Source organism: Lynx rufus, unplaced genomic scaffold (genome assembly GCF_022079265.1).
Source record: "Lynx rufus isolate CCGP_SWC_20201006 ecotype Redwood Valley unplaced genomic scaffold, mLynRuf1.p SCAF_3, whole genome shotgun sequence".
NCBI classification, from domain to species: Eukaryota; Metazoa; Chordata; class Mammalia; order Carnivora; family Felidae; genus Lynx; species Lynx rufus.
In genome coordinates, this window is record NW_025814845.1 from 100,464,507 (window position 1) to 100,487,202 (window position 22,696).

Here is a 22,696-nt window from a genome sequence, read left to right on the forward strand (position 1 = left end):
TAGGATAGCTCTATTTTTCATTTTTTCAGCAACCTCTATACTGTCTTCCATAGTGGCTGCACCAGTTTGCATTCCTGCCAACAGTGTTTTTTCTCCACATCCTGGCCAATACTTGCTGTTTCTTGTGTTTTTGATTTTAGCCACAAAAAATTTATTTGACTTGCTTTATTGCGATATTTGCTTTATTGCGGTGGTCTGGATCCCAACCCGCAATATCTCTAAGGTATGCCTTATTATAGAAAACTGATTATAAGACAAGACACCTGTGTTCTAGTCCTAGCACTGCCTCTAATGAGCAATTGCATGTTATTGAGCCAATAATTTACTCAGTGCTGCCATTTCCCTCAAGAAGTTCATTGAAGTAGGTGATATGTATGTTTTCTTCCAACCTAACCATGACCAAATCTGTTTTAGGAGTAAAGCAATGTTGGGGCTCCTGGGTGGCTCAGTCGGTTAAGCGTCCGACTTCGGCTCAGGTCATGATCTCACAGTCCGTGAGTTCGAGCCCCACGTCGGGCTCTGTGCTGACAGCTCAGAGCCTGGAGCCTGCTTCAGATTCTGTGTCTCCCTCTCTCTCTGACCCTCCCCCGTTCATGCTCTGTCTCTCTCTGTCTCAAAAATAAATAAATGTTAAAAAAAATTAAAAATAAAAAAGGAGTAAAGCAATGTTAAATTTCTGTGGATTATTCTAGACGTCATAATAAAATTTACAGTTGACATATTTCTAAAAAGAAGATTGTGTGTGTGTGTGTATAATATAGAGTACTCATAAGAAAATCTTACAATTTTAAACTGCTGTACAGTTCTTATAATCTGGTGACACTTATTACTTATCAGTTTACTTTGGTTTTGTGAGTTTCAATAATAAGTGATATATGTATTCTGTCAATTTAGACCAGCTACTTGCCCATTTGAATGGAAATGGTACATGCTTACTTATGATTAGTTTCTAATTGGCAAGACTTTAATCACTGGTGATTTCATTTATCATTATAAAAAATGAAATTTAATTGACTACTTTTTAAAAATACACATGTAGCCAGAATTTTATTTAATAAGTATCTAAATGGTGAATCAATGGTGAAAAATTAACACTCATTTCATTTCCATTTTAGTTGAGCTGTATTCCTGGGCCTTGTCCAACTTCAGATGATTTGAAATATACTATGACTCGTTTAGCAGTAGATGGAGCAGATATTTATATTGTGGAGCATGGCTGTGCTACAAATCTAAAGGTACACATTTGTCTATTTCTTGGCTAGTGTAGTTCTTTTTCCTTTTTACCAAACCATACCTCCATTTCTTGAAATAGAACACACATTTATAATTTGCCATCTCACAAAACACTACAGAATCCCAGGAGATAGCTCTTGGTGTTTTGCCTGTCCGTGTTCTCTTCTGGTGTGTTTCTTAAGGCATACTTTCTTTCACTACTATTTCACTCTAACTGAATTATTATGACCTTGCTTTATGGCAGAGATGTAAACGTGTAGCTTGCTTTTATGGCAGAGATTAAATTGGCAGTGTTTTTAAAAGATTTGATTTTAAGTGCCTTTAGGTATTATATATTTATATCCTGCCTGGCTCTTGCAAACACTATTTGCCACCTCTGCTTCATGGGTTACTGCTTCAAATTAAGCCTTATTAAGAGTCTGTAATTTTTATTACTTCCTACCATTATAACTTTTCTTTCCTCCTTCTCTCTTTTGTTTTCCTTTGGACTTACGTTCTTTTCCTTTTATCCTCTTTTTTGTTTTTAATTGAATGTCTATTTTCATTCTGTTGCATGTATCTTTTCTGTTTCCCTTCTTTTTCTTCTTCTGTCTTTCATGCAGTTTGAAATAATTGCCTATTCTATAGTTTATTCTAAGTTGATTAAGAATATGGAGACCACAGTTTTATTTCATTCTCTTCATTCAATTTAGATGGGTGCAATTCGAGTTGCGAACTGTAATCTCCACAATCAGTCGGTTGGGGAAGGAATAAGTGCTGCAATTCAGGATTTTCAAGTGAGACAGTACATTGAACAGTTAAATAATTCCAGAGTTGGACTTCAGCCTGCAGTGCTACGGAGGGCCTATTGGCTTGAAGCTGGGTCAGCCAATTTAGGACTCATTACTGTTGATATTGCATTAGCTGCAGATCATCATTCTAAACATGAGGCCCAAAGACATTTCTTAGAAACTCATGATGCCAGAACTAAGAGGTAAGTTAAATTTAAGGATGGTAATAGTCCCAAGCTCAGATGAAAATTAGCCTATAATTATAGAGCAAATTCTACTGTTAGGAATGGAATAAGAATATTTTATATAAAGACAAAATATGATTGTGCCGGGTACACCTCAGTGAATATATAAGAATTTGATACTTAAGTAAATACATTATATATCTCATCTGTGGTAATTGTGTGGTTGCTGGAAATAACATTGTTTTTTAATGTATTTCTAAGCTCATACTATGTGTATTAGCAGTGAAATGAGTTTAAACTATTGGTTCTCAAATAACATTTTATAGAGCACTATCCTCCTTTCTTTCCCATGACAGTCATCCACTTCCAATTCATCATTTCTAGAAAACATCATTGCTATCACTGTGTACTCTACAAAATTCCTTTTATGGGCCCTCATGACTGCAGGGGAGACTAAAAAAAAATATGGGACCTAATTCCTAAGGAATGGTTGTTAAGAAATAATTTTATCTGCCATTCAAAAAGTTGCCAGAGCCTCTTACTGACTAATGTCCATTTAAAATACCAGGACATGGGAATGCAAGCTGGTGCAGCCACTCTGGAAAACAGTATGGAGGTTCCTCAAAAATTAAAAACAGAACTACCCTACAACCCAGCAATTGCACTACTAAGTATTTATCCAAGGGATACAGGTGTGCTGTTTTGAAGGGACACATGCACCCCCGTGTTTATAGCAGCACTGTCAACAATAGCCAAAGTATGGAAAGAGCCCAAATGTCCATCAATGGATGAAGGGATAAAGAAGATGTGGTATATATATACAATGGAGTATTACTAGGCAATCAAAAAGAATGAAATCTTGCCATTTGCAACTAGGTGGATGGAACTGGAGGGTATTATGCTAAGTGAAATTAGTCAGAGAAAGACAAAAATCTATGACTTCACCACTATGAGGACTTTAAGGTACAAAACAGATGAACATAAGGGAAGGGAAACAAAAATAATATAAAAACAGGGAGGGGGACAAAACAGAAGAGACTCACAAATGTGGAGAACAAACTGAGGGTTACTGGAGGGGTTGTGGGAGGGGGGATGGGCTAAATGGGTAAGGGGCACTAAGGAATCTACTCCTGAAATCATTGTTGCACTATATGCTAACTAATTTGGATGTAAATTTAAAAAAATAAAAAAATAAAATTAAAATAAAAAATAAAATACCAGGTTAACTTTTTCCATCCCTATCTCTGCCATTATAAAGTTAATATGAGCTTATTTTATTTTATTTATTTTTATTTTATTAAAAATTTTTTAAAAATGTTTATTTTTGAGAGAGAGAGAGCAAGCAGGGGAGGAACAAAGAGAGAGAGAGACACAGGATCCAAGCAGGCTTGGTGCTGTCAGCACAGAGCCCGATGTGGGGCTGCAGTCCATGAACTGTGTGATCGTGACCTGAGCTGAAGTCAGACGCTTAACTAACTGAGCCACCCAGGCACCCTGAGCTTGTTTTTAAAATAGGGGAAACTATTCCGAAATAGAGGGAAATAATTTCCATAACCTTATCACACTGAATTTGTCATATTTCTTACCCGTATTTTTAGTGTATCTTTCTTACACTTGAGATCATCTTGTATTTATATTTTAAAATTCAGCGTGTTGTATTAAACTTACACCCTAACCATCTGCCCAAATAATAGAAAATTTTATAAAGTTCCTTTCAAATAAATGATAATACACAATTAGAAAGATAAATTGTACTTTATTTAGCCATTGCCCTTGTTATATTAAATATGTAGATAGTGTTTCTAAATTTAGCATTTTAAATAATAGAGGAACGTTTTGCACATAAAATCTTTTCTCACATGGTCTTTAAATTCCTTTTATTTTTTTAACTATCTTTTTAATGTTTGTTTATTTTAGAGAGAGACAGCCTGAGCGCACAGGGGATGGGCAGAGAGAAAGGGAGACAGAATCCCAACTCTGGGCTAACAGCTGCGCTAAGATGATGTGGGGCTCGATCTCACAAACTGTGAGATCATGACCTGAACCCAGATCAAGAGCCACCCTGGCACCCCTAAATTCCCTTTAAATAGTTTCTTTAGAAAGAGATGTGACGGGTGCCTTTTGATATGCCTTCCCAAATTACTTCCCAGAAAGATTATTTCAGTTTATATTCCCAGTGGCTTTTAGGAGCATCTCTGTCTCACTGCATCTTTGCTGCCCTTTAAGTGTTTGATGAGAATTAAAACGTGGTATCTCTTTGTTTTATTTTGCATTTCTTTATTTCTGAGATTTACACTTTTTTTCATGTATTTATTGGCTGTTTTTATTTCCTCATTTGTAAATTGCACGTTATTATTCTATGTCTATTTATTTATTGGCATATTGTATTTCTTAAAAATTTTTAAGAGCTCTTTATAGATTACCATCCTTTTAATAGTTCCTGTTGCTAATATTTTGCAATTTGTTTCATTTTTAATTTTTTTAATCTTACAGATTTTAATTTTTGTATATTAAAATATGTCAGTTTTCCCCTTTGTAATTCTTTTACTAATTTGAGGAAGTATTTCTTTTGCTAGTAATCCCTTGGCACCTGTATTTTCTTATTTTTTTCTTATCTTTTTTTTTTAACTCTATCTGGATTTTTCTGCAAATATCTTCTCAAATACAGAAAAATTCATACCTAGTACACATTTATTTTTCCATTTCATCACAAATGTTTAGGTATTTTTATCTATTAATTTTCCCAAAGAACTGTTTTTTTTAGTTAAAAAATTCTTTTGAGGTTTTTATTGAGGTTACATTTATCTTTTAAGTTACTTTAAGATCCTGACATTTTATAAAAGTGAGTATGGAAGCTCATGTGTGGAGAATATTGTTTTAAAAACTTTGATTTCTTTGATAATTATTTCTCAGGAAGCCAGTTAATGTGAACAAAGTGCTTGTGTCTAATTAGCTGAGATGGTAGAACAAGGTGCTGATGAAGCTAAGGAGGTGGCATCATGTGATTCAGGTTCCAGGTGTTCCAGTAAATCCAACCATTTAGATTGGTTTCAGTGCTCTGATTGGTTAATAATTGTGAAGAGTCTGGGATTTTATCCTACGTGCAAGCTAACAAGTTAGCCTACCACAGTTTCATGGGTGCTGGCAGAAAACACAAGACCTCTGGCCAGAGACAAAGGACTTTATTACTTACAGCAAAAGCACTAGCCAGAGTCCTATGTGCTTGCATTGGTTCTCTGTGCCCTCAAAGTAGGGTTTCCAGATGAAATACAGGAACCCCAGTTAAATTTGAATTTCAGGGGTGCCTGGGTGGCTCAGTTGGTTAAGCGTCCGACTTCAGCTAAGGTCATGATCTTGCGGTCTGTGAGTTTGAGCCCCGCGTCGGGCTCTGTGCTGACAGCTCAGAGCCTGGAGCCTGTTTCAGATTCTGTGTCTCCCTCTCTCTCTGACCCTCCCCCATTCATGCTCTGTCTCTCTCTGTCCCAAAAATAAATAAAAACGTTAAAAAAAATTTTTTTTTTTAAAATTGAATTTCAGATAAATGATAAACAACAAATAACTTCTCAGTGTGTCATATTGCCCCATACATTGCATAAGGAAAACTTATTTACGTTTATTTATTTATTTTGAGAGAGAGAGCATGCACACGCGTGCGTGTGTGTGAGTGGGGGAGGGGCAGAGAGAGAGGGAGAGAGAGAATCCCAAGTAGGCTCTGTGCCTGATGCGGGCTTGATCTCACAACCGTGGGATCATGTACTGAGCTGAAATCAAGAGTCTAGTGCTTAACTGACTGGCTCACCCAGGCGGCCCTTTACCACTTTTGTAGTAAGTGGAAGCAAGCGTGCTCTATTTCAGGATGAGACATTACCTCATCTTTTAAGGTTGTTTACTGCTAGTACATCCCTGAGAAGTGGCCTGGTCAGAGCTTCACATTCTTGGCATACCCAGCAAGAACAGGTAGGCATGTTTAGGCATATTGGTAATTGCCTCTCCTAGCATGTAGGTATCAGAGGTAACTCACTGATCTTCAGCTTTGGCTGGCTGCCTTTGTGTATATTTGATTCCCAGGAGTTTTGGGGCCTAGATATATTATTTTTTCATATAATTGGAGAAGTTGCTGGACACAAAGGTCATTAGTTTCTTTAGGTCAGTGTTTTTGAAAAGTATACTTCCCAAACCACCACCACCAGTGTGTCCTTGGAACTTGTTAGAAATTTATATAATAAGACCTTACCAGACTTCATTCAGAAACTCTGGGGGTGGTGCCCTGCTCCCCATATTGTGATAAGTCCTTTAGGTGATTCAAGTGCAAGCTAAAGTTTAAGAACTAGTGCACTGAACTATAATAAAGGTAAGGAAAGGGAGCTTACATTTGTTATGCAACTTCTGTATTCCAGGTTTTATATCAGGAGCTTTACATATGTTATACCATTTAATCTTCAAAACAGTCTTATTAGGTATATCAGACCATAATTTTACAGTCGAGGAAACTGAGGCTCAGAAATTGTTAACTAACATGTCCAAAATCCTAGAGTTATTAAGTGGCACCACTGGAATTAGAACCCATGTCTAGATGACTGCAAATCTATGCATTTTGCTAAGCTTTTTGCTACACAAATGAGGTAAAAACTGTGTGTGGAATATGTAAGATCTTTTATTTTGATAGTGCGTAAAATAGTTTGCTTAGTGACTGAATCTTAATACTTTATAATGGAGAAGTGATATGCATTTGATAACATTTAATTGCAGTAATACCTCAAATTTTCACTAATCCTAAGGCTTTCTCATGTATTTTTCCTTCTGTCTTCTCTAGACTGATGTTCCACTTCTAACTTGATATATTTCATCTCATCTTTCACATCTCAAATATTACTTTTTGAAAGGTTCCTTCTTTTTCCTTATCACAATACCCTGTTTTGTTTTTTTTATTACCTCATAGCACTCAGTATAATTTATGATTAGATATTTTTGTTTATGGCTTGTCTGTGCCTCTGTACTCTAAATGGATAAGACTGTCATTTTTACCTAGCACAATACTAGGCACATATAGATATGTTCAAGAAATATAAATGAGTGAATGTAAAATGAAAATAATAATACCTATTCTGTCTTCCCTTGAGGGCCCTGAGGAGACAGTGAGATAATGCGTGTAAATATGTTTAGCAAAACAGACTTAGTATGAGATGGTTTTATCATTTAAAGTTTAAAAAAGAGGAATAAAGATATATCTCCTATATTTGTATTATATTTTTTTAAGAAAGAGGATAGTTAATATACTGACAGGCTTATGTATGGACCACTCACAGAGCCTGAAGACTTTTACATACATTTTCTCCCATTGTCTTAAATCTTAATACTTCATTTGAGGTCCTTATTACAAAATTATTACAGTTTTTTTCTCTAAAAGATAGAATGCATCATTTTGGCCTTATACATCATTTTGGCCTTATTGAGAAATAATTTCCCACTTGTCCCACATTTATAGTATTTTGGTGTATTTACCATGTGAAATAGGCTGTGAAGTGCTAACGATGATAAATTATTAAGTATAATCTGTACCCATGGTTTTGTCCACTTTTTACATTAATGTTTAAAATTTTTAGTCCTTTTGAGAATATTTAAATATTCTCAAATAAAATTTAAATAAAAATATTTAAAACTGCTATTTTAAAATTGGATTTAAATGTCTGATCTTTAATATTTGCTTTTTTAACATATATATATATATACTTAGCATATATATATATATATATATATGTTTGTAGCATATGCTACATCTCTCTTCCTGTTCCTGCTTACTTTCATCTCACCATGGTGATACTAGGTTTTTGTTTTAAATGTTTACTGGTTTATTTAGAGAGAAAGCAGAGGGGGGAGGGGCAGAGAGAGAAGAGAGAATATGAAGCAGGTATTGGGACTCAATCTCAAGAACTGTGAGATCATGACCTAGCTGAAATCAAGTCAGATGCTTAACTGACTGTGCTACCCAGGTACCTCCCAGACTGTTTTTTGTTTGTTTTTTTTTTAAGAAAGACAAAATGGTTAAAAAGACATTCCACAATAAAAATAAACTTTTATGTTTGTGTTTACCTTGTCTTTTAAAAATATTAACAATTAACTTATTTTTAATTATTTGCCAAAAAGTTTTTTATTTCTTAATCAGTTTTTGTTATGTTGTTGTTTTTGTTTGTTTCTGTTTTGGGTTCTGTTAGGTTGTGGTTTTTGTGGCCAGACGATACCCTGAAGAATAAGAGGTGTAAGAACAAATGTGGTTGTCTTGGTGGCTGCAGATTCTTTGGTGGCACAGTAACTGGCCTAGATTTCTTCAAACTTGAAGAGTTGACACCTTCCAGTAGTTCTGCGTTTTCAAGCACGAGTGCAGAGTCTGACATGTATTATGGACAGTCTCTGCTACAGCCTGGAGAATGGATTATTACTAAAGAAATTCCCAAAATTGTAGATGGTAATGTGTTGTCACTTGTGCTAATCTTTTATTATCTTTATCTTTACATCATTCTGAGAGAGCTGTGTTACTTTGTTCAACTCAATTTTTTGAGCAGTCTTACAGGTAGAATTCATTATAATCTGCCTTTGTTTTGCAGATGATTTAACTAAAGCCAGATAAGACTAATGAGTTTTTTATAGTTATACAAGGCAAAAGTAGGCCTACTCTTTGGATCTCCCATTGTTGGTATTGGTGATCTTCCTAGCCAACTGTATTCTGAGTATTACATATCATTTCCTAGAAGTCAGCTTCCAGAGGTGCACTTAAGAATAGCTGTGTTCCAAGGTAACAGTTGTTTTATCAAGGTTACTTTTATAGGAAAACTTGTCAAGAGTAGTATCTATACTATTGGGCTTCATGTTACCAACTACTTTTGCAATATACTCTTATCACTAAAAATTGAACATATCGAGAAATGTGACCTTTCCTTAGATCCAGTAGGATAACTTTGTAAATATACAAGGTTGGTATAAGCAGTAAATGGTGGTTTTAAGTATATTAGACTTAGATTTATCTAGTATCTTTTCTCTAAAGACTTCAAAAATGGATTTTCCTTTGGATTTTTTTTAATTGTGTGTTCCTACAATTAAGTGCAGTGTTTACTGCCTAAGTTGCCATGCTGTCAAGAAGTGAAATTTAGAGAAGTCTTGGTATTTTACTAATATTAGCCTTTTCCTCTCGATCTATTCAGAAGCATTGACAGCACTGCCTTTTGTCTGTAGACACAAAGGGAGGGAAGAAAGTGTATTGATTTCCTATGTATAAGGAGCTCTTAGAGGAAAGAGCTGAGCTACATATGTCAAACTCCCGTTTTAATGATATTTCACTAAATATTAATACATAAGTATGCACATCTTATTTAAAGTTGACTTCTGTAGTTTTGGCTAGAATAACAGTACATTATTATTATTCTTTTTAAATGTTTATTTATTTTTGAGAGAGAGACACACAGAGCACAAGCTAGGAGGGGCAGAGAGAGAGGGAGACATAGAATCCGGAGCAGGACCCAGGCTCTGAGCTGTCGGCACAGAGCCTGACGTGGGGCTCAAACTCACAAACCGTGAGATCAAGACCTGAGCTGAAGTCAGGCGCTTAGCCCACTGAGCCACCTAGGTGCCCCAATAACAGTACATTATTGTAGAAAATCTGCAAACATTAAAACTTCTTGACATTTAAAAGATAGGAAAGATGCTAAATAAAATATATCATTTTTCTTATTACTTTCTTACATTTGAATAATGTTTGTTTTTAAAAGTTTTCACGGGCATTTTCTCATTTAATCTTCAAGCTACCATATGAGTTCTATATTTTCCTTGTTTACAGTAAGGAAAGTGAGGCTCATCACTGAGACTGAGTTGCATGAAATCATATAGCCAAGTAGATGGCTAAGCAGAAACTAGAATCAGGGCCATCAAAGCCACTTCAGTGTTATTTCTGCTGTACTACAGCTGGCACTAATTTCAGCACTGCTTGATTTTCTAATCTGGATGAAAACTTAACCATCACAAATGGAAGACAGAAAATCTGCAGGGAATTTACACACAGTGGAAAAGAGGGAAGAGAACAAATTCTCCAACTGAACAAAGCAAAGCTCATTATAACTCTTATAATGTATAATAATAAGGATTTTCTGTATCTCCTGTTGATTCAGGAGTGACCTATAATTCACAAATTGCTATAAATTTGCTATAGATTTAACCACTATGTAAGTATGTGACTTTCTGATTGTTGTGGTTTCCAGGAGCCAAGTATAGATGTGCAGTGTTAGGATAGAATCAAGGAGGGCACATGGTAGAACTCAGGATTTCCTTGGAAGGTCAGTGAACACTAGTTTCCTACCACTTACAAGTGAATGAAACTCCGTTTTGACTTTTACTGCTTTGATTTTTGTGGTAAGAGAAGCAAATAATATTACTTACATTGTAAATTCTTAAGTCTTCTTACTCCTTAAATTCCATCTAGGACTGCATTCTTCTTGGAGAGAAGTTTTCTCCTACTAGCAGATTCCTCTTTCTTGGATAACACAGGGATGGTTGGAGGAGAATAGAAACTGGGCCAGACTTATTTTTTGGATCTAAGCAGCTGTAGAACTCTCTTTTCATTCTCCTTCTCCTCCATTTACATAACACATCACAGGGCTGTTATAAAAGGCTGAGGAAATGTTCCACGTTAAAGAATACATGACAACTGAATGCAGTAATATATGATCTTAGATTGAAGGGGCAGAGGTGCTTTAAAGGACATTATTGGGTCAATTGAAAAAAAATGGGAAGCACATGGCAGATTAGATAACAGTATTGTATAAATACTAAATTCATCAAATTGACAGTTATCAGTGGTTATTTATTATTCTTAGGAAATAAACATTTAACTATTTAGGGTAAAAGGCCACAATGTCTGCAAATGACTTTCAGTTCAAAAAGCACTATGTATTATACATAATAGAGAAAATGGGGCAAAATGTTTAAAATAGGTAATTCCAAGTAAAAAATTTATGGTGGCTTTGTGTTATTCTTTAAAGTTTTCTGTAAGTTTGAACATTTTCAAATAAAGTTTAAAAAAAAGAGGAAGAAAAATTTCAATGACTATGGACCCTGGATCCATACCTAATGTAGATATCTTTCTATAGTGTTTAGCATATTGTTATTTGAAACTGAATACTTTTGCTGTAAAAAATGATTATGTTTATAAAAATAAGAAATTGGATTAAGTGTTCACATTTTTCACAAATTGCTTTTGAAATTATGTTCATATAACCTACTTTTTTGTTTGTTCAGGTAATGTGAATGGCATGAAGAGGAAAGAATGGGAAAACAAATCAGTGGGAATAGAAGTAGAAAGAAAAACTCAGCACCTTAGTCTTCAAGTACCGTTACGATCTCATAGCTCATCTTCTTCCTCAGAAGAAAATAGTAGTTCTAGTGCTGCACAGCCTTTATTGGCTGGAGAAAAAGAAAGTCCCTCTTCTGTTGCTGATGACCATTTGGTTCAAAAAGAATTCTTGCATAGTGCGAAAAGAGATGATGGCCAAGTAAGGTCAGTCAGTATTCAATTAGATTTAGAAACCTGATCCTAATAAGATAGTTATTACCAAAAATTTGGCAAGAAAATCTTTTTTCCTCTCAACTCGTCTACTATAGAAAATTTTCTCCTCCTGAACATGTTTTTAAATGTTAGTTTGCTGTTGTCTGGTTACAAAATTAATACATATTCACTGCAGAAATAGGAAAATACAGAAAAGTGTAATGAAAATAAATATTTCTTGTCATCTCACAGATATGAACATTTCAGATTTTCCTCCACTCCCCTTGGCTATTCCTTCTTATTCCCTATTTCCATATCCTCCATTTTTCACCCTTCATCTCTTCTTTCTCTTCCTCTTACAACCTGCCATTGGTTGGATGTTATCCCTCAGGACTCTGTTCTGTACCTTTATCTCTACTCACTCTGTACTGTTTCCCTAGATGGTCTCAATAATGGTTTGGCTTTATTAAGTCTTTTAAATCTGAAACTCCAGCCAAAACTTTTGTTTCTCTATAGGCCCTGCTACTTTTTTTTATATATTTTTACTTGGATGTTTCATGGAGACCTCAGACTCAACCTATAAAAAATGAACTAGTACCTCTCATGCTCAACTTGCTCTGCCTCAGTAAATGGCACTAGCATCAGTTGCTGAAGTTGGTGATATTGGGGTTATCTGTAACTTCTTCCTTTCCTTCAATGCCTCTCATTTAATCAAAGGCTTTAGTATATTTTGTTGGACAGACTTTTAAAGGATGTAAAAAAAAGTTATAAATGCATTAGTGTCCACAAAATATGGATTGAAGATTATACTTTGGGTTTCTTCAAGTTTGTATTTTGCTGTAAGCTGCCTCAATTTTTTTCAGAACCACATGGGGTATGAACACATATTGCGCTGTTTTGCTACTTTGTATATTTTATTGTAAAATTTTAGATTTTCCTTTATTCATAAAAGAAATGATTAAAATTACTAAAAGAGTTTTCTAAGTGCTTCTCTTTGTACTTATATGATGTATAGTAAATGGTAATAGCTTTGCTTTCTGCTTTAGTATTCCTACAGAGATATCAGGAAATAGCCCCGTGTCTCCTAATACTCAGGAAAAGTCAGTAGGTCAGTCTCCTCTGAGATCTCCCTTGAAACGACAAGCCTCTGTATGTTCCACTCGACTTGGAAGTACCAAGAGCCTTACTGCTGCTTTTTATGGGGACAAGCAGCCTGTTACAGTTGGAGTCCAGTTTAGTAGTGATGTCTCCCGAAGTGATGAGAACGTGCTAGACTCACCAAAGCAGAGAAGGAGTTTTGGTTCATTTCCATACACACCATCAGCAGACTCCAATTCATTTCATCAATATCGATCAATGGATTCCAGTATGTCAATGGCTGATAGTGAAGCCTACTTTTCTGCAGCTGAAGAATTTGAGCCTATTAGCAGTGATGAAGGCCCGGGAACTTATCCAGGTAGAAAAAAGAAGAAAAAGCAAACACAGCAGATTGACTACAGTAGGGGTTCCATATATCACAGTGTGGAAGGGCCACTTACTGGCCATGGAGAAAGCATTCAGGATCCCCGAACTCTGCCGTTCAAAACTCATCCTTCCCAGGCTTCATTTGTTTCTGCGTTAGGTGGAGAAGATGATGTTATAGAACATCCGTATGTTGTAGAAGTTGAGAAAACAGTAGAGAGTGAACAGATTACTTCTCAACAACCTGTGATGAATTGTTATCAGACTTACCTTACTCAGTTTCAGGTAATTAATTGGTCAGTGAAGCACCCTACTAACAAAAGAACCTCAAAATCCTCATTGCATCGTCCCCTCGATCTGGACACTCCAACCAGTGAAGAAAGTTCATCATCATTTGAACAGCTTTCTGTTCCAACTTTTAAGGTATAAACCAAGCCATTAGTTTCCACTGATACATTTAGTTAGATAAATCAGTTTTTAAGATGTTTCCAAAGTTATTCTCTCAGTCATTTTAACTACCTCTCGGAAAGGTAGAATTTCTGAAATCATGGCTTCATGTGTAACAATAAATCTTAGGGTTATCGATGAGTATTATAAGTTTAAGCATATCAAATTAAGGAACAGTTTCAGACTTGATTGTCACAGTGTTAATTAATATATGGTCTCTATATACATTATGCTCTAAGATTAAGATCAAGTCTCTGTGATTCAAATTTTCACATGTCTTGAAAATAAAATTTTGTAATTGTTTTTAATAGCTGGTGTTCTTTCTACTCAATCTGTAACTGCTTCTAAAAAAAAAAAAACTCTAGTTGCTTCTATGCAAATCCAATTCCATGTGCTTGACATTTGAGACCTTCTGATTTAGCAGGAATTGGTTATTGTCCATTTCTGTAATGTATTCTGTAAATAGCTTTTTAAAGGCCCACTAAAAATGCATCAAAATAAATTTAGTGATAATAGCCAATATGAAAACTTTTATAAAATTATACATTTATAAGAGATTTTTAAAAAATGATTTTAAAGACCAAAATTAAGCATGTAAAATCTTATGAAACTGATTAACAGTGTTTAGGAATTTTATGTGATGTTTACTTACATAAACATACACACTTATTTAAAGTGTCTAAATGTTAATTTATTCATTCTTAATTCAGATATTATATACTACTGTGTGCCAGGCATTTGATGTACAGTGATGAGGAAAACAGACATAGGACTTATAGTTGAGGTGTGGGACCCAGACAGTTAGTAGAAAAACAGATAGGTATATGATTACAAATTGAGAAGAGTCTTATGAAGATAATCAAAAAGAGAATAATGGGGGATGGGGCTACCTATATTGCTTTCACATTAAAGATTACTGGAGGAGGTAATATTTGCACTGAAACTTAAAGTATGAGAAGAAATTGATGATGGGAAGACCTAGCACAGGCATGAGCCTTGCTAAAATTCTAACGTGGGAAAGAAGTCAGTGCACACTGAACAGTTAGCAGGGAGATTGCTCATTTTGAGGCTAGAGACCTAAACAAAAGACAGATCATTAAGGACTTAAAAACCACAGTTTCAGTAGTTAAAATTTCATTAGGAAACTTGTGAGAACTTTAAGGAAATGTGATCTTACGTACTTTACTAAGTAGAATTGAATTGACATTAAGCAGGAGAACAAGTGGGGTAATCACTTAGGAAGCTGTTGCAGCAATTGGTGCAAGAGGTGACAGGGCTGGACTTAAGTAATGCTGGAAATGTGATAAATGGAGTTGGAATACATGTATGCATTTGAGCAATATTTGTTGAAGGAAGAAGAAGCATTAGTGACCATTACAAAGTTTTGGTTTTAAGGTTGTGCCATTTCTTGCCCAAGATGAATGACCCATGTTAAGATTTCAAAATGTTTTCTTTATTCCATGTGAAAATATGTTGGTATATGAATTTTCCAGTATAAAAAACATATAGTACTTCCAATACAGAAGAGTAACTGAGAGGTTAGAATTATTTTAGTAATTGCATAAATCTTTCTAGTTTGGTTAGGCAATCAACTCTCTGGAGTAAAGGAAGTAATTCATATCTTTAGATAATTTCAAAATAGAATATAGGCAATAAGAAAGTCATTTTTCTCTATTAAATCTGAATAACTGGCTAGCATTTAAAAGAGTTCAATTTGGTTTGAATAACCAAGTGCATTATTAATTTTAATTGTTATCTGTTATCTAGAAGCTAGTTTTTTGTATAACTTAATGTTTCTCTGGGATTCTTTCTCACTTAAAAGTTGATTGTGTTAGGAGAAGGTTCTAAAATTAGTTTAAGAAAAGCTCAGAAAAGGAACTTTGGAGTAAAGACATTTGAAGCACTTATTTTTAAGCTTTAGTTATGTAGTCTTTTACTATCATTATTGAATCCTCACAGCCCTGCCCTCTCATTTGTCTGAATAATCAGAAAATGAAAGTGACAATTCCATATTTTATATGACTTTCTCAATTTGTTAAATATTTTTATTGTACATATGAAAAGCATATTAACAAGGTAATCTGGATATTGACAAATACCAGTTGATAGCATAAAATCAGAGAACAATTAATATTAAAATTCTAGACTATAATGTTTTATATTATTTTAGGTTATCAAACAGGGGCTCACCGCTAATTCTTTACTAGACAGAGGAATGCAACTTTCAGGAACAACTTCGAAGTAAGTAGAAATTACATACTTTTGAAGTTTAAAGTATGTAATTTAATGATATGTGGAGTTTATTCTGAGGAATAACCATTCTTTACTTACTTGACTGTAAACTTTATCTTTTATTTAATTATTTTAAAATTTTCCTTCATCATTTAATTCTTTGACCCATTGGCTTGTTCAGAAATGCAGTGCTTGATTTCCACATATTTGAGAATTTTAAAGATAGCATTTTGCTTTTAATTTCTAATTTCCTTTGTAATCACATAATATATTCCTTATTATTTTGGTCTTTATATTTGTTGAGACTTGTTTTGTACCCTAGCTAGTATTCCGTGTTGGTGAGTGTTCCACAAGCAGTGGAAAAGAAAGTGTTTTCTGCAGTTGTTGGATGGAGTCATATTGTGCACATGGCAGAGTTGGTGGATGGTGTTGTCTGATCTTCTCTAAGCTTACTGGTTTGTTGTTCACCATTTCTATCAGTTGCTGGGAAAGTAGTATAATCTTAACTAAAGTTGTCAATTTATCTGTTTCTTCCTTCAATTCTGTCAGTTTTTTAAATGTATTTTTTTTGATGTTTCTGATTTTATTTTTATTTTTTTATTTACTTTTATTTTTTTAATATTAAATTTATTGTCAAATTGGTTTCCATACAACACCCAGTGCTCATCCCAACAGGTGCCCTCCTCAATACCCATCACCCACTCTCCCCTCCCTCCCATGCCCCATCAACCCTCAGTTTATTCTCAGTTTTTAAGAGTCTTTTATGGTTTGCTCTCTCCCTCTCTAACTTTTTTGAAACTCTTAGTAGATTTTACACATTGTTCTGTCTGCTCACATTGATTTATCATTACAGAATATCCTCTTTGGCTCATGTAGTAATTCTTTTTTTTAAGTCCACTTTGATATTAATCCAGCCACCTCAGCTTTCTTATGCTTCCGTGATACAAATATATTCATGGAGTATCTTTTTCCATTATTCTTATTATTTTTACCTTCCACATGTCTATAGTATTTATACTTCAGTTGCATTTCTTGTAAGTAATAAATAATTGGCCTTGCATCTTACTTTATTATTTGTTTTTCCAGCTGATTTATTCATTCTTACAAATAATATTTCATTGGCCATCATGTCTCAGGAATTGTCCAAAGCCTTGGGAAAATGAAAGAAAAAGAAGATTAATTCTGGAACTTTTTTTAAAAAATTTTATTTGTGAATTAATTACCACAAATAATTCAACTCTGTTGTCTGTCATGGCTTTGCCAACATTTATAAGCAGCCTGTAGCGTTTCTGTTAGACATACTATGTTAGACATACCATAACTTGGCATATCAAAATTGGGAACTAACAAGAATTCGGTATTGTAGTTTTCATATTTTGGGAAAGCCCCATCAAATAACTATGTCAACATTTTTTTTTTTCTTACTTGATGTATTAACCATCTTTGATCAGTTTTCATTTTTGTACCTCACCTGTCCTGTCTCTGAAAAGCATTTGGGACATAAAATATCTAGTTTAATTCCATGAAATTTTTAGTTGAAATAAACGTACATTTGAGTGGTCATTCATCTTAAGGAAACTTTAAGTTCTATTCTTTCTCGTGATCTTTTAAACCTGTATTTTGCTTGTTAAATTGTATAGTACACCATATACTCCTCTGGAAAAGAAAACTGTTGATAACACAGATGATGAAACATTAACAGAAGAGTGGACCCTGGATCAACCAGTCTCTCAGACCAGGACCACAGCCATAGTTGAAGTAAAAGGGACTGTTGATATTGTTCTGACTCCCCTGGTGGCTGAAGCTTTGGACAGGTATTACTTTTGTTTACAAATATAACTATTTCATAAAATTATAAGTGTATGTGATATGATTAGTGTATGTGTTAATAAAGAAGATTGTTGATGATGGCTATTTTGATTGAACAAAGATGAAAATATGTTTAAAAAGGTTTATCATTTGTTACTTTTTCAGCATAAATAATTATATTGCAATATTGTAATTATTTTGTTGCATTATATTTTCTCTTTTTTACTTTGGGATGATGAGCATAAAATGTAACACCCAGGAACTAATTAGTATGTTTGATATTCTTACTAGTATCTACTTAATGAAAGGAAAAAGGGGAAATAATAGATTTCTGTGTCCTGCAAGGAGCTTATAGCCCAGCAAAGGAGACAAAACTAACACGAATAAAATCTAGAGTGGAACATAATGGGCCTATTTAGATAAACTAGACTGTAGTATTAAGTGATATTTAAGTTTTTCATTTACTGTTTTTTTTTTCCCTCAGATATATTGAAGCGATGGTTCATTGTGCTAGTACCCGCCATCCAGCTGCAATTGTAGATGATCTCCATGCCAAAGTCCTCAGGGAAGCTGTCCAAAATAGCAAGACTACCTTCTCAGAAAATGTAAGAACATTTTTATTCAGTGAGTGTAGCCAATTGAATACTCTTCAAGTGTACGTGATATTTAAACTTGCAAAAAAAACATGTATTAAAATTTTATTAGCCCTTTAAATTGGAATACATAGATATTTTTTTTTTAAATGTTCATTTATTTATTTTGAGAGAGAGAGCATGAGGGAGGGGCCCAGACAGAGAGGGAGAGAGAAAATCTCAAGCAGGTTCTGTACTTTCAGTTCAGAGCCTGCCACGGGGCTCAATCTCATGAACTGTGAGATCATGACCCGAGCTGCAATCAAGAGTTGGAAGCTCAACCGACCGAGCCACCCAGGCACTCCAAATCCATAGACATTTCTGAATAGTCTTTGTATGTTATTGCCTCCTTAGGAGATACCATATATAACTGTACTGTGAATAAATAGCAATTAAATATTTATTAAAGTGTTTAGCTTTATTTTTTCTTTTATATCAGAAGTAACTTAATTCTAAGCCTTTCCTAAAGAACTTTGGTCCTAAGTGAATGAGCAATCAATTGTCAGGCTGGTACATTGATTTTCTAAGAATGCAAAGCTGCATATTGACTTTCTCTGTGATTAGATAACTTGTGTCTTAATATTTTTGAGATTATTTTTATTTTATTTTTTTAGAGAGTGAGAAAGCGTGCATGCATGGGCACACATGCACAAGTGGGGGAGGGGCAGAGGGAAAGAGAGAATCTTTTTTTAAAAAATACTTATAGTTTATTTATTTACAAAAATTCATTATTTTTATTTATTATTTTATTGATTGATTTATTATTTATTATTTTTGAGACAGAGAGAGACAGAGCATGAACGGGGGAGGGTCAGAGAGAGGGAGACACAGAATCTGAAACAGGCTCCAGGCTCTGAGCTGTCAGCACAGTGCCCGACACGGGGCTCGAACTCACGGACTGTGAGATCATGACCTGAGCCTAAGTCGGCCGCTTAACCGACTGAGCCACCCAGGTGCCCGTAAATTTTATTTATTTTAAGAGAGAGCATGAGCAGGAGAAGGAAAGAGAGGGAGAGAGAGAATCCCAAGTAGTTTCTGCACTGTCGGTGCAGAGCCCAATACGGGCCTTGATTTTACAAGCCTATGAAATCATGACCTGAGGTGAAATCAAGAGTCGGTCACTTAATGGATTGAGCCACCCAGGTGCCCCAAGATTATTTTTGTTCACTTCAGTGAATTAAGTCATCATCTCCTGGTGTGTGATGTTCTACTTATGTTGTAGTTCTAGCCACTGAGCCAGTTTCTTAGCAGTCATATCATGGTGATTCTCCATTTGACTTTCAAATTTATCTGGGTCATATTTGGGCTAGAGACTAGAGGCAAGATAAAGGGACATTGGTTATTTTTAATGATCCAGTTATTCAAAACATATTGGCATTTCATGTGACAGGTAGTTAGGGTATGAATGTACATCAAAAGAAATTTGAAAATATCCTCAGCCAGTAAGGAGCCAATTATCAAAAACCAAATCTGTTCTTAAATTAATACATTTTACTGATTCTAAAATAATACCTATTGCCATTTTTTTTGTGTTTCTCTGTAGGGTGTTTTCACTTTATTTTTTTTATATCACTTCTCTTCAGCCCTGAAGCTGCTAGTAGTGTTGCTAGCTTTTCTAAGGTTTGGACTTTAAGAGTGTGGGTGCTAAAGTGGATGGCAGCTGGCATATAGATGGGCATAAAGGAGCACATTGGATAAACAAGTTGCAATTGTGTATGATGTGGAAATTATGAAAGTTCTCTGAAATAATAATTCTACTTTAATCTCTAGCTATCTTCCAAACAAGATGTTAGAGGAACAAAAACTGAACATACTACCATAGGAACTACTAACCAAGGACAAGCACAGACAAATCTTATAATGAAGCAAGATAATGTAACAATTAAAGGTCTTCAGGCTAATGTTAGCATACCAAAGGTAACAATTTAAAAAATTTTCCAGAAAGAGGAAAACATTTTGGTGGGTTTTATCCTTTGTATGTACTAAGCTGAATGGTGGTAGAATAGATTATATCAAAAATATATATTTTATTTTTTGATGATCTAATGGAAAAATTAATATAGTTTACTTAATCGGAATATGGGGTAATATTTATAAAATATTCCACATCCATCCAATAAGAATTGAATTATGATTATGAGAGTGTATCAGACACATACATACATGATTCTTAACAGTAGTTTTTCAGTTTCTTGTATATTTTATGTTTAACTGATAATTTTTAAGTTTTTAACTCTGAAATATATGACATTTTGTGTTAGGTAAACTTATGTTTGTTACAAGCCTCCGTGGAAGAATCTCCAAGTACAGCTCCTAATAAAAGCGTGACTCATGTTTCTCTAGTAGCATTGTGTTTTGACAGAATTGCTACACAAGTTCGTATGAACAGGTAAGATTTATTAATTTGAGCCATAATTTTCTTGTTGGACGTAAAAGCAAGAAACAATCATCATTTTAATATATTTCTGAAAACTGGTGCTAATACTCAAAATTTGTATTGGAATTTCAAATATCACTCTATAGATATGCAAAGTAGGTTTTTAAAAGTTCATACTGTTTTTACACATACTATTTTTCAGTAAATACTGAAAAACTTGTTATGAATATTGGTTTAATTAAAACAGTGGAATTAAAAAAAAACATTAAATGTCTTTACTGAACTATATTGCTTACATGTTAACTGTCATACTTCTTTTTTTTTTTCTTTTTCCATAAAGAGGTGTGGTTGAAGAGACTTCAAACAATGCAGAACCTGGTAGAACATCAAATTTTGATAGGTATGTCCATGCCACTAAGATGCAGCCTCAGTCATCTGGATCTCTCAGATCAAATGCTGGAGCAGAAAAAGGCAAAGAAATTGCAGCCAAGTTAAATATTCATCGAGTTCATGGGCAACTTAGGGGTCTTGATACAACAGGTAGGATTCTACAACAGATATTTTTCTTTGACATGTATAAATGTAAGAAGAATTTGCAAAAGGAAACATGATTTTTAAAAATATTGCTACAATTTGAGTATTTTATAAGAGAAAGGTATTTCTGCATATATTGAACACATGGTATTTAATTGTTTAGTTACTCGTGTTCTATGACAGTGGAAGGTAAACTGTGGTAGGAAAGTGAGTGGTATGGCCCAAATTAGGAACTGCTTCTGTCTCTTCTCTTTTTTCTTCATAGTATCTGCTGGCTCATTATAAAACAGAGAGTATGATCTTTATCATCTTTCTTACTTTTTAATCATTCTGTTGGCACAACTTCATTAAAAAGAATTAATTGCAAGGGGCACCTTCGTGGCTCAGTTGGTTAAGCGTCCCATTCTTGATTTCAGCTCAGGTCATGATCTCGCAGTTTGTGAGTTTACGCCCATCAGGCTCTTTGCTGACAGTGCAGGGCCTGTTGGGATTCTCTATCGCCCTCTCTCTCTGCCCCTCCCCTGCTCACTTCTCTCTGTCTCTCTCTCAAAAGTAAATAAGTAAATGTAAAAGATTATTATCTTATATATAAAAAGGAATTAATTGCAATATCAAAAGCTGTTAGTCAAATCTATAAAATATAGTAGCAATAAGAACAATAGCTGTGTCTCTTAAAGTCCCTCTTGAGGTGAAAAACTAGAGATGTTACATATCCTTTTAATATTTTTGATGTAATTTAGTGCATAGCTCATTTTATTTTATTTTTTTTTAATTTTTTTTAACGTTTATTTATTTTTGAGACAGAGAGAGACAGAGCATGAATGGGGGAGGGTCAGAGAGAGAGGGAGACACAGAATCCGAAACAGGCTCCAGGCTCTGAGCAGTCAGCACAGAGCCCGATGCGGGGCTCGAACTGACGGACCGCGAGATGATGACCTGAGCTGAAGTCAGACGCTTAACCGACTGAGCCACCCAGGCGCCCCTACATAGCTCATTTTAAAGGCTTCAGTGATCTCAGATTGTCAGAGATTCAATCTAGAAAAAATGGAATTTGTCACTCTTACTTGAGATGATTGCTATGTTAAAATCTACATATAGGACAGGTGACCAATCCTGAATGAACAAATAATTACCTTGAGTTTGCTCATTGTATCCTGTGAGCTCTGAAGTTTCCATGATTCTTGTATATATCCTGGGTCTGTGTAACTGCTGTGGCTTTCTCAAAGCTTATTTCACCATCCTTGTGTTTGAGGGCAAAGCATTTTGAGGATTCCAAATAAAAAGACTTTTCATGGCTGCCTGAGATCTATTGTCCTAGAGCTGGTACAAAATATAGTGGCTTAAATATAAAAAGGCTTAGTTGGCACTGGTAACCAGTTTGCACTTGGGTGTTGTAGAGACTGTAAGAAGTAATTAAATAGAATTTTAAAAGGCACACTATGTAGAAAAAAGTCATTAAAGACAAAACATAGTGTAAAAAAGCGTAT

General features: G+C 34.6%; 1 protein-coding gene across 5 annotated transcripts in view; it reads left to right on the forward strand.

Moving 5' to 3' along the window:
• The window catches only part of BLTP1 (bridge-like lipid transfer protein family member 1), a 211,637-nt gene that overhangs the window by 88,710 nt on the left and 100,231 nt on the right, over positions 1–22,696 (forward strand). For all 5 annotated transcript variants that reach the window (XM_047091912.1, XM_047091908.1, XM_047091911.1 and 2 more), the window contains exons 25-35: positions 1,116–1,235; positions 1,926–2,206; positions 8,401–8,651; positions 11,471–11,729; positions 12,764–13,601; positions 15,796–15,866; positions 17,498–17,671; positions 18,151–18,271; positions 20,069–20,215; positions 20,560–20,687; positions 21,016–21,215. In XM_047091912.1, coding sequence (XP_046947868.1) covers positions 1,116–1,235; positions 1,926–2,206; positions 8,401–8,651; positions 11,471–11,729; positions 12,764–13,601; positions 15,796–15,866; positions 17,498–17,671; positions 18,151–18,271; positions 20,069–20,215; positions 20,560–20,687; positions 21,016–21,215 — 2,590 coding nt within the window. The remainder of the gene's footprint in view (positions 1–1,115; positions 1,236–1,925; positions 2,207–8,400; positions 8,652–11,470; positions 11,730–12,763; positions 13,602–15,795; positions 15,867–17,497; positions 17,672–18,150; positions 18,272–20,068; positions 20,216–20,559; positions 20,688–21,015; positions 21,216–22,696) is intronic.